Source organism: Cryptomeria japonica, chromosome 7 (assembly GCF_030272615.1).
Source record: "Cryptomeria japonica chromosome 7, Sugi_1.0, whole genome shotgun sequence".
Lineage (NCBI taxonomy): Eukaryota > Viridiplantae > Streptophyta > Pinopsida > Cupressales > Cupressaceae > Cryptomeria > Cryptomeria japonica.
This window is the reverse complement of record NC_081411.1, coordinates 562,124,784-562,136,351: the sequence shown is the minus strand read 5'-3', so window position 1 is coordinate 562,136,351 and position 11,568 is coordinate 562,124,784. Positions and strand designations below refer to the sequence as shown.

The following is an 11,568-nucleotide window of genomic DNA, read 5'->3' as shown; positions in this document are numbered from 1 at the left end:
GAGCATTGGACTCATAGATGGCTATCCTTTGCTGGGAGGGTTCAATTGATTTAGTCGGTGGTTCAGGCTCTTTTGATCTATCAGTGTATGCTTCATGTGGCTCCTGAGTGGTTCTTGAAGGGTTTGGACTCTCTAGCTAGGCAATTCTTATGGGAAGACAATCTTTCCTCTTCCAAATGGAGTCTTGTCAATTGGGACTTGGTTTGTAGCCCAAAGTAGTCCGGGGGGCTTGGTTTAAGGCAGTCTATTCCTTTTGGGGAGGTTTTGGTGGCTAAATTGTATTGGAGGTGGTGTGTGGAGCAGGATCGGGGATGGGCCAGGATTTTGGCCAACAAATATATGCAGAGGTTTCCGCTGGAGGAAATCCCTAGATATTCGCTTGAGGGAAATGGCTCTTCGATCTGGTATACTCTCAAGAGGGGGGCTTCTCTCATTAAGGCAGGGCTCTTTTGGATTTGCAGGAGGGGGGAAGAGGTCCTTTTCTGGAACGACTCTTGGGATGGCTACCTTCCCATTCTTGATCAGTTCCCTAACCTTAGGAATCTGTGCTAGAGATTTTTGGAGGCTGGATGGTCAAGGGTGAGTGACTTCAAGGCTGCTTATAGGTGTGGACGTCTGGAGTTGGAGAGGTGGAATTTTCCTGATGAGTGGTCGGTTGCTGGGACGAAGGAAGAGTGTGCGGAGTTGCAGGGCATTTTGGCAAGTAGACACTGTAGCTCCCTCAAGGGTAGGGATGGGCTGGCTTGGTCTCCCAATCCTAAGGGCATGTTTATGGTGGTTGGTGGATACTGGGAATTGTTGTACCAAAGACTTGAGGGAAGAGAGGTGAACTGGTGGAAACGGGTGTGGAGTAATGTGTCTTGGCCGAAGTGTAACTGCTTCGCTTGGACTTTGGCTTTGAATAGATGTCTAACCTGGGACAATATCCGCAAGCGAGGATTTATGGGGCCCTCTATTTGTGTGTTGTGTGGTAATGGGGAGGAATATTCCTCATACCTACTCTTTAGATGTCCCTTCTCTCAGCTGATTTGGCATTATTGGTGGGGGGTGTGGAAGCATCCTTGTATCCATGCGGATTCTCTGGTGGAGTTCTAGAGTAGTTCGGGAAGTGAAATGTGAGGTCAATTTTCCTTTGGGTAGGGATGAGACTGATATTGTGAGTAGACTTGGTCTGTAGGAGTTGTCTCCGGCCTCAGCTTGTGTCAGGTGAGGTAGACGGGCCATGAGGAAGGTGCAAAGGATGGGAAGATGGATACCCCCTCAGGATGAGTTTATCAAGATTAATACTGATGGCTCCTCTAGGGGTAACCTAGGCCCTGCTGGAGTTGGTGGTGTTGGTAGGAATAGCATGGGGGAGGTTGTTTTCCTCTTTTAGGTGCATAAAGGGTGGCAGTCTAATAACTTTATGGAGGGATTGGTGATTCTCTATGCCCTTGAACGAGCTTGGGAACTGGGTCGTAGGAAGGTGATTTGTGAATTGGACTCATAGATTGTTGTTAACTTGTTGACGAAGTAGAAGGTGAGTGGGATTCAATGGCAATTGGCAGGGATTGTTCAACAGATTCTCCAAATTAGTTCTTTAATGGAATAGGTCTCTTTCATCCACATCCCTTGGGAATGGAATAAAGTTGCTGATTGTTTGGCCAAGTGGGCCTCGGAGCATGGTAGTGATTGGAAAGTTGAAGGTTGGGAGCATCTCTCCGAAGATTATTGTCAAGACTTGCAGAAGATTTTTACTGAGGACATGGTTGGGTATGAAGTTGGATGATCTGGGGATGGGTTGGTGTTTCTTTCCTGGAGCTTTGGTGCTCTGAGTCTCTATGTAATTCTTGTATCTGATTTTCAAATAAAGTTTTTACCCCTTTTATTCAACATATACTTCAGCAATATAACCAAAAACTGCTAAACATGCAAACTCATAAACACATAATCATCATAACACATATAACACCAGATTTAACGTGGAAACCCAAATAGGGAAAAACCACTGTGGGATTTCGGACCCACTAAGAAATATACTCTTCTAGAGTATGCTTGGTTAAAATAAAATCCTGTTAAAAATTACAAACACATTGCTAGATGTGACCCGGTTAAGGGATTTCCCTCAGATCTGTTAGGATCTTCACTTTGTTAGAAGTGACCTTGTCAAAGGATTTCAAACACTCATTTAGAATGTCACCTTGCTAGAGGGTTTACAAATAAGACTGTTAGTCCACTCGGTTAAGAGATTTTTTGTCACTTACAAAATAACAATAATAAAAATATATCTGCAACTTCACATCTAAAATGCTAAAGCAGATTCTTATTTGTTCAAAACAATCCTGTCATAGGACTTATCTTGTCCCTCTGCTAGGCTCCCTACTCTATTATTCAAACAGGTCTTCAAGCTTCTGTGCTCGGCAATCACTATGTAGCATCCATGTGCTTACACTTGCCCGCATACATTGTTCATCAATAATTTCTTATTTATAAACAATTGCTAACTGCTTAACCTCCTTGATCACATTTCCCATGATCAATCTTAGCCATCAAATCTTCAATCTTGACTAGGTTCAATGCATCCTTCGATCTGAAAACATTTTACCTTGCCTAGGGACTTGCATTCCTTTCTTGGAACTTGCACAAGGTTATTGCGGTTCAATCTGCGTTGTAGATCTTCCTGCCGATCTTTCATTACCATAGATCCTTAACAAACTTCATGCACGACATACCAATCATTTATATATCTTCAGCTCATCATTGTCTTTCATTAAATAATGCTTTATCCATCCAATGTGATTTGTCATAACTCGGTTGCAACTCGGTAAATACTAAACTTTACTTGGTAGACATTCTGCCTTCATTAACCAATATCGATAACCTTAGGGTTTATCGACTAGGTTCCTTACGGTTTACCGACTAGGTTCTTTGCTCGGTGACATAGTATAGTATTAACCTTACAATCAACAACATTTGTAGGATATCAAAATAATCTAAACATCATGATCTCATCATTGTCTAACTCAGTAATAGTTGCCCATTGAATAACTTATTTCTCCCCTTATTCATCACATTCTTTCTGTGTCTTTTACCAACATCTTAATTCTCATCAAATCAATCTTCTCAAGATATGGCAACATCATACTGAATCAGAAAATCAATTTCTTGACATCAATGACAAAATAATGTTATAAAGATAGTTATCATCCCTTTTTCAGTTATATCAATAATCTTCAACAACCTTCTCAATATCCTTAATGAATATCAACAATCTCATTCTATTGAAATGCCAACACCACTATCATAGGCCAAGTTCCTAAGGTAAAAATAGTCCTCCCACCAAAACTACCAATCCATAAAATATGTGTGAAGCATGTCCTCAAGCGCACCTAGTTCACTCTCTTCATTTGACCATCTATCTCGAGATGGTAGGTGGAACTAAAATTTAGTTGGGCACCCAAGGCATACTATAAGGATGTCCATAACATGGATAAAATTGAATCATAATTAGAGATGATCCTAAAAGGTACAATGTGCAACCATATAATATCCTCCTTAAATAATCATGACACTATGTAGCATTATATGATGACCTCATAGGCAAAAAATGAGCAACCTTGAAAATTGTCCACAGTCACTATGATGGTGTCATGGCAACAAAAAGATGTAGGTATCGCAATGAAAAAAATAAACCAAATTGTATCCCATTTCCACTTGGGAATGCAACTACATGGACTTGTTGAACATTGATTCTTTACCTTTAATCACTAACACTCTAAAAACTTAGGCACAAAATCAACAATAGTTCCATGAAGTGCAATGGTTGCATGATATGCACAAAAAATAATTGTTGACACGTTTCAGAAATGTTTTAGCAAAAATAATTAACAAATGTAAGGCCAAATTTCATAAAAATTTCTAGCATCCTCACCTACGAAAGTTTTGAAATAGTATAGAAATCCATCAAAAACCTAAAGGATGTAAGTTCCTTGGTAGACATGCATGTAAAATGCAAAAGCAAGAAAAGGGATGTGAATTGTATGATAGAATGCCTCAAAAAATATGGTCATGTCAATTACATTGATCATAGGATATGCACAAAATGGATTAGTTTAAAAGGCTAGCGATATTTTTATGTAAATGCATTTGGCATGTGTAAAGCCAAATCCTCCATCCTTGCTACTTGTTTACACCAAAGTGGGAGCTTTAGAACATAATATGGTTGCTATCAAAGCATAAAGGCTAGAGGGATTTCATTAGACATAATTGCAACTAGCCTAATAGATATGCACATGAAATATGGAAAGCATAAACAAAGCATGAAATCAAGTTCTACATTAAATGGTGAGCAGAGTAAAAAGAATAAATGTGTCAAGGAACGCAAACAATTTGATAAAAGTCTCTCATATTAGAAAAAACATGCTAGAACTTTAATAAGAGTATAAGGATATTGAAAAAACAATGTTCATTGTCAACAATTAAAGACAAACTTTATTAAGATAGCTAACCTAATAATTCTTGGTTTGTTTTGTGATTGCAAATCAACTTCATTGCTTGCCCTTCTCCTCCATGCCTTTGCAATCAAAACCCCCCAAAAAAACCCCCTTTGACATGTCAAATTATCGTCCTTAATACAGGTTGAACTCTTTAGATTCTCTTCGTTCTTTCCTCTTAATGCTCACTCTTTTCGATTATTCTTAGCCTACACTACAACCAAATTTGTATATTGGTTTCACTCTCTCATTTCTTCCCCACATTTAAAAACCTACTCTACCTTAAATCCTTCCAATCAATTTCCTTGACTATAAAAATAAAATAATCAATTGATTATTAAACAATTATTATTTTCTAGCATATAGGGAGGGTTGTGACACAACGTTTGAATTTACTCGAGGTAATAATTAGGATCACCTTTAAAGATGTTGACTCATCGGGGATCATGTTCACCTAGATAAACCCCCCTCTGGCATATATTAATGGTGATGAAAAGTTCAAAGATAACATTCGTCAATATACAAATGACTTGTGTATATGTAGGTGATTATTTTTGTCCTTTAGGAAACAAAAGTGTGATTTAATAATAATTTCAAAGACAAAATTCACCAATATACAAATAGCTAATTCTTTTTGTCCTCTAGGAAATAGAAGTATTCATTTAATGATTATTTTTGTAGGTGTTGAGGAAAAATCAACTCTACAACTCCCAAGGATCACTTGAATGCAAACCTATCACAGAAGGAGAGAAGCAAAAATAAAGCTATGGAGGCCAAAATTCAATGATCAAGGAAAGAGAAGTCATATTGATTGTGCAAGAATAATTCAATACAATTACTTAAATTACAAAGAGAGAATCCTTATAAAAGGATACTAGAAACCCTAAAGGAGAAAACCCCAAAGAATTATAAGATGCCTAAGTTTAGCTTAAGTGTAGAGTATAATAGACTAATAATTAAATAAATAATTATTAGCCACAAAAAGAAAGTAACAATGGGTCCCGACAACTAGGCCTGATGAGGTACCCAAGAACAAAAGATCTCTCACAATTGGAGAAAAGGATAAAACCTCGTGGAAAAAACTCCTCTCCTAAAGAGAGAAATACAAGCAAAGGACCGAAGAAGCCTCCAAACAAGAGAATGTTGCAGAAAAAAGGAACAAAGGAGCAACGTGAAGAACACCACTGAAGCATGAAGCTGCAAACACTGTCGAAGAATAACTGTCGATCTAAAGAACCTACACTGAAATAGAAGATGATCAGGTAGAGAAGATTGTAATCTGCATGAGTGCTCTCAAATAACACTGCTCAAATCAAATGGCAAACAAAGGCAAATAACTGAACTCGAAGATACAAATGACAAAAACACCAAAGTCTGAAGAGCTGATCAATCGAAGATGGAAGGTTGCCTCAAAAAATAGGAATACAAGAGTGTCCATATGGTAAATGATCCATCTCACCGAAATGCATAGGTAAACAGCCACTGCATCTGCCTAGTACATAGGAACAAATACTGAATACATAGCTCACTCCGACGAACCAAGAAGTATTAGAACCAACAATCAACAAGAGGAAACCCCCCATAATGCTAACAAGGGAGAGGTGAGAGGTACACTGAAACTGAATGCCAAGAAAAACTGCATGACAAAGAACTAGGAACATCGAGAGGGCAACAAAAAGTGCAAACACATATAAAGGCTAGTGTCGTGGAAGAACCACTCACTAGACACACATCATGAGGCTAATGTCATGGAAGGAACACTCACGTGACAAAGGTAGATGGTAAACAAAAGCAAACATCAAACCCCCCATGACACTTTATAATGGAGTGTGAGTACAATAAGAAACAAGATGTGCAAGATCCCAATCATGCAAAACATAGTGGCACTTTATCTCAGTGTGTTTGCAAAAAGGAAAATGCTTACAAAATGATGTATACAATGCTCAAAGAAGACAAAAGGCTGGAAATACATAAATAATAACCAAAGATGAGTCATCCCACACAAATAAAAGGATCCCAAGAGCTGAAACATCCAAGATATTCACCAGAGTACATAAATGCAAAACATTGAATAAAATGTACCTGGAGTAGAATCTGGAAAGAAGACCCATACCACTAGAAAGTGCATAGAACCATTTTTCCAACGATATCTCATGTGCCAAAAACGGAGTCTGGATGCTCAAGATATGCCTCCTAGAGTGCAAAAAAGAACTTCTGGCTTTGACGTCAAAAAAAGATTAAAACAACAAAAACAAATGATCAAACCTTCAAATCTGAAGAGAGATCAGAAAGAGCTTTCCGACGCCTATTCGTTTGCCAAAATCCGACTCTGTTTGCCCAAGTTATGGCAAAAAAATGATCCCCCTATCAAAAAACATGTAAAACAGGGTTTGGTGGAGCTCTGGTGGCCAATGGGTGGCATAGTTGGCGGTGGTGGCGCTCGGGTTGAGCTGAGGTGGCGGATTGAGGTGGTGCACCAGCGGCGATGGTGGTGGCTGGCTGGCGGGCGGGCTAACCATTGGGTGGTAGCGGAAGCCGCTGACCGCAGCTGCCAAAGTAACTGTTGCGACAACAGTGTATAACCACCGTCCGCTCCAAGCGGCTTGTAAGCTGTGTCGGCTTGCAAGCCGTTAAATTGTAATTTTTTAAAAAAAATTTAATGAATTTCTCGAAATTTGTTCCCAAAATGGGCAAAAAAATAAAAATAAAAAATTCAAGAGGCCAAAGTTGTCCAAATTGGACAAATTTTATATGAAAATGGGGGTTTTGGGGTGTTTTGAGGTCAACGGCAAGGTCCATTTGAGCCCAAAATGCCCAAAAACAAAGAAGCACCCTAGATCCAAATAAAAAGCTCTGTAAAACTTGAAACCCTCAAAGCTCAAAAAAATCTTCAAAAAACAAGAACAAGCAGCAACAAATCTGACCTCTGATACCATATAGGTGTGGAGGAAAAATCAACTCTACATCTCCCAAGGATCACCTGCATGCAAACCTGTCACAGAAGGAGAGAAGCAAAAACAAAGCTATGGAAGCTATAATTCAATGATCCAGAAAAGAGAAGTCATGTTGATTGCATAAGAATAATGCAATACAATTGCCTAAATTGCAAAGGGAGAATCCTTATAGAAGGATACTAGAAACCTTAAATGAGAAAACCCTAAAGAATTATAAGATGCCTAAGTTTAGCTTAAGCGTAGAGTATAATAGACTAATAATTAAATAAATAATTATTAGCCACAACATGATAACTCTAACAATTTTTATTTCTTTTTAGTGAATGTGAAACAATGACAAATTAAATGTATTTAAATATTATGACATAGCAACAAGTTAAACAAATGTGTGTTAAGTTGTGTCACAATGACTAATAGTAAGAGACAAGAATCTTAGGATGTGAATTAAAGATTCATTCTTGCATATTGTGAGATCAATTGTGAACAATATAGAAATATGAAATCTTTTTAGATTTAATTATGATTAAATTTTTTTTACAAAATCACAACTAAAAATATTTCATACTAATATCATAAACTACAAAAGAAAATTATATCTTCAACATGAAAACAATGAATATGAATATGAATGTGAATATAAATATAATAATAATACAAAACAAATGTCAAACATATATAAATACATAAAAATAATAAAAGTCGAAACATGAACCAAAAAATCCAAAAAAATACTACCTATCATTGTTATTATTATTATTATTATTATATTATAACATTTGAAACATTCCACCAAAATAAATCCCAAAATTTGCGGTGGGCGGAATAAGCAATCAGATGTGAGGAAAATTCCTTACCTTGTTGGGAATGAGAACCACAATGTTGACCCATTCAATGATAGACATGTTAGACATCAAATCATAAATTTCAATTTGCAAAACAAAACACGAGTGGAATGAATGTATTGCTAGATATTATCAGACCAAAAATTTCAATTTGCAAAACAATAAAAGACTGGAATGAATGTACCTATTCCACTCACCACCCACTATTACATCATCACACCTAAAAGAGCCTTGCAACGTGTCAGACGTAGGTTAAGTGATGGAATCTCCCACTTCCTTCTTTAATTTCACACGAAACCCTAACCATAACTATAAATTCCAAAATCCCTCTGCGATACGGTCAGAAACCCTAAACTCGATGTTCAAAACCCTAAGAAAATGACTGGAGGAATCTTCCTTCACTGGTCAGGGGCCCCTCACAGGGACCAGGGCGAATGATAACCAAGATTAGAGTATCCAGATTCGATGTAACCAGAACATTCAACGGTATTCAAGAAAATTCTCGTTTTGGAGAGATAAAGATTCCGCACAGCTGTGGCCATTGTTCTTGCAAGTAGGCGGATTCCCCTTACTTGGCTACAGTTTTTCAGGTAATCCGATTTTAAGTATTTACGGGAATTACGGGAAAGATTGGTCTACGGCAGTCTTCTTATTGCTGGTCCGCTTTTGTGGACTACAGGGCATATTCATTACCTATAAGCATATTCATTACCTATAAATACATCTCGCCATTTGTGCTCTGCTTAGTGTACTAGTCTTCTCGGGGTTAAGGGCATATTTATTAGTTGCTTGAGCTTTGAAAAAATCGTTTTGTAGGGTAGGTTATTACCAGAGAGCAATCCGGTACCTGTATTTACAGTAATTTGGGATTGAGTATTTGTCATTAGTAAAAATGGAGGCCGCCGCCGCCTTGCAGGCCGGAGGGCTGCCTGTATTGCCAGCCGGAAGGAGTTCGATGAAGAGTCATTCTGTTAGTCTCAGCAAAGCAGAGATCGTCTGCAATTTATGGGGCAAGAAAAATCGCCGCTATTCGGCTATTATAGCCGGAGCGGGAGCAAGCTGTGGCGGCCCTGTTGTGCCGGAAATTTTGGACAGCGCAAGACTTGCAGAAGACTCTCGAAACCCTATGGCCATTGCTGTAGAGATGCGGCGGCAGCGAGAAGAAGAAGAAGAAGAAGATGAAGATGTCCTAAGAGAAGAATGCGGCGTGGTAGGGATTTTCGGGGACGAGGAGGCGAGCCGCCTGAGCTACCTTGCATTGCATGCGCTGCAGCACAGAGGGCAAGAAGGAGCAGGGATTGTGGCTGCTCACAAGGGAACACTGAAAGGGGAAACTGGAATAGGGCTCGTTTCTGAGGTTTTCAATGAAACCAAGCTGAGCCAGTTACCAGGGAACTCAGCAATCGGTCATGTGAGGTACGCGACCGCGGGGCCTTCGGAGGCCCGGAATGTGCAGCCGTTTGTAGCGGGCTACCGATTTGGCTCTGTAGCGGTGGCGCATAATGGAAATCTGGTGAACTACAAGCTCCTGCGGGCGGCGCTGGAAGATAAGGGATCCATTTTCAACACTTCTTCGGATACAGAAGTGGTGCTGCACCTCATAGCCACTTCCAAAGCGAGGCCTTTCATCTCCAGACTGGTGGATGCATGCGAGAAGCTGGAGGGGGCTTATTCGCTGGTGTTTCTCACGGAGGACAAACTCGTGGCGGTTCGTGACCCCCATGGGTTTCGACCCCTGGTCATGGGGCGGCGCAGCAATGGAGCCGTTGTTTTTGCCTCTGAGACCTGCGCTCTGGACCTGATTGAGGCTACCTATGAAAGGGAGGTAAATCCAGGGGAGATAATTGTTGTTGATGCAGATGGAATCAGCAGTCTCTGTCTGTTGCCGCACAAGCAGCAGAAAGCCTGCATTTTTGAACATATTTATTTCTCTCTGCCCAGCTCGATTGTCTTTGGGCGCTCTGTATACGAATCCCGCTACAAATTCGGACAGATTCTGGCCGAGGAAGCCCCCGCAGACTGCGATGTGGTGATCGCCGTGCCGGATTCGGGTGTGGTTGCCGCCCTCGGCTATGCCGCCCAGGCCAGGCGGCCATTCCAACAGGGGCTCATCAGATCGCACTATGTTGGCAGGACTTTCATCGAACCCTCGCAGAAGATCCGGGATTTCGGCGTAAAGCTCAAGCTTGCGCCAGTCAGGGGCGTGCTGGAGGGCAAGAGAGTGGTGGTGGTGGATGACTCCATTGTTAGAGGCACAACCTCGTCGAAGATCGTGAGGTTAATTAAGGATGCAGGGGCAACGGAAGTGCATTTGCGGATTGCCAGCCCACCCATCATCGGGTCTTGCTATTATGGGGTGGATACTCCGAGCAAAGAGGAGCTGATATCGCACAGGCTGAGCACAGAACAGACCCGAAAGTTTATTGGAGCTGATTCTCTGGCCTTTCTGCCATTGACGAGGCTCAGAGGAATGCTGGGCGAGGATGCACCGTCATTTTGCGATGCCTGCTTTTCGGGCGTGTACGCCGTTCCACCCAGGGACCTGCTGGCGGAACAGGGCAACCCACATCCCGAAACCATCGATTTTCCCAAGAATTTGAACGGAATCCCCGTGTTGACGCCTCCTGATTTCTCTCTGAGACGACAGCCTGCACATCTTTCTTGAAAAGTTTTTCTTCCTTCCTCATCTCTTATCCTTGTATAAATTAATATAATATATTTTTTTAATTGCACCTTTAGAATACCTTTAGGGTATTGAGCTTTCGATGTCTCTAGGGGTATTGAGCCTTGGCAGAGGCTTTTCTATCACATATTCTTCATCAATTGTGATCAATGAATTGAGCTATAACCCTTTGCAATTTAATATAATTTACCTTTGATCATGGGTAAAATTATTATTCTTTCAAATTGAAAAAAGAAATAAAGATAGAATTATCAATATATATTTAGGTTTCTCTATGGATTATTGGATACAATGGACTAGTTAGAAACAATTAATAGTTTAAATTAACTTTTGATAGACATTTAAAGATGCAATTATAACCATTCACCAACTTTAGGTCCATAAGTGGCATAAGAAAAGGTATAGGTGGGCTCTCTAGCTTTTAAGTGGAACCGGTTTTCTTTTTGCACATTTCTCATTGGTTTTTTGTTCAAGGTTATCAACTAGGTTTTCTCGTGTTTGAGAGGTGGCCTAACATGGCTTTGTATAGAGGCTCTTCATTTAAGCATGATCATTTTTACAAAGACGTGTTGCTAGGGAAATCTCCTCTCTTAACATGCAAGTAAAATTTGGCATTG

At 40.1% G+C, this 11,568-nt stretch overlaps 1 protein-coding gene across 1 annotated transcript; it reads left to right on the top strand.

Annotated features, from left to right (window-relative positions):
- The first annotated feature begins 8,633 nt into the window (after positions 1–8,633).
- LOC131078436 (amidophosphoribosyltransferase, chloroplastic) lies at positions 8,634–11,150 on the top strand. The gene has a single exon (XM_058016135.2). It carries the CDS (start codon positions 9,161–9,163, stop codon positions 10,931–10,933), a length of 1,773 nt encoding a protein of 590 aa, XP_057872118.2. The 5' UTR covers positions 8,634–9,160; the 3' UTR covers positions 10,934–11,150.
- Positions 11,151–11,568: the final 418 nt, after the last annotated feature.

Bases quoted from the DNA above. Each gene is read 5' to 3' on its own strand.
- LOC131078436 (XM_058016135.2), top strand. From the start codon at position 9,161: ATGGAGGCCGCCGCCGCCTTGCAGGCCGGAGGGCTGCCTGTATTGCCA.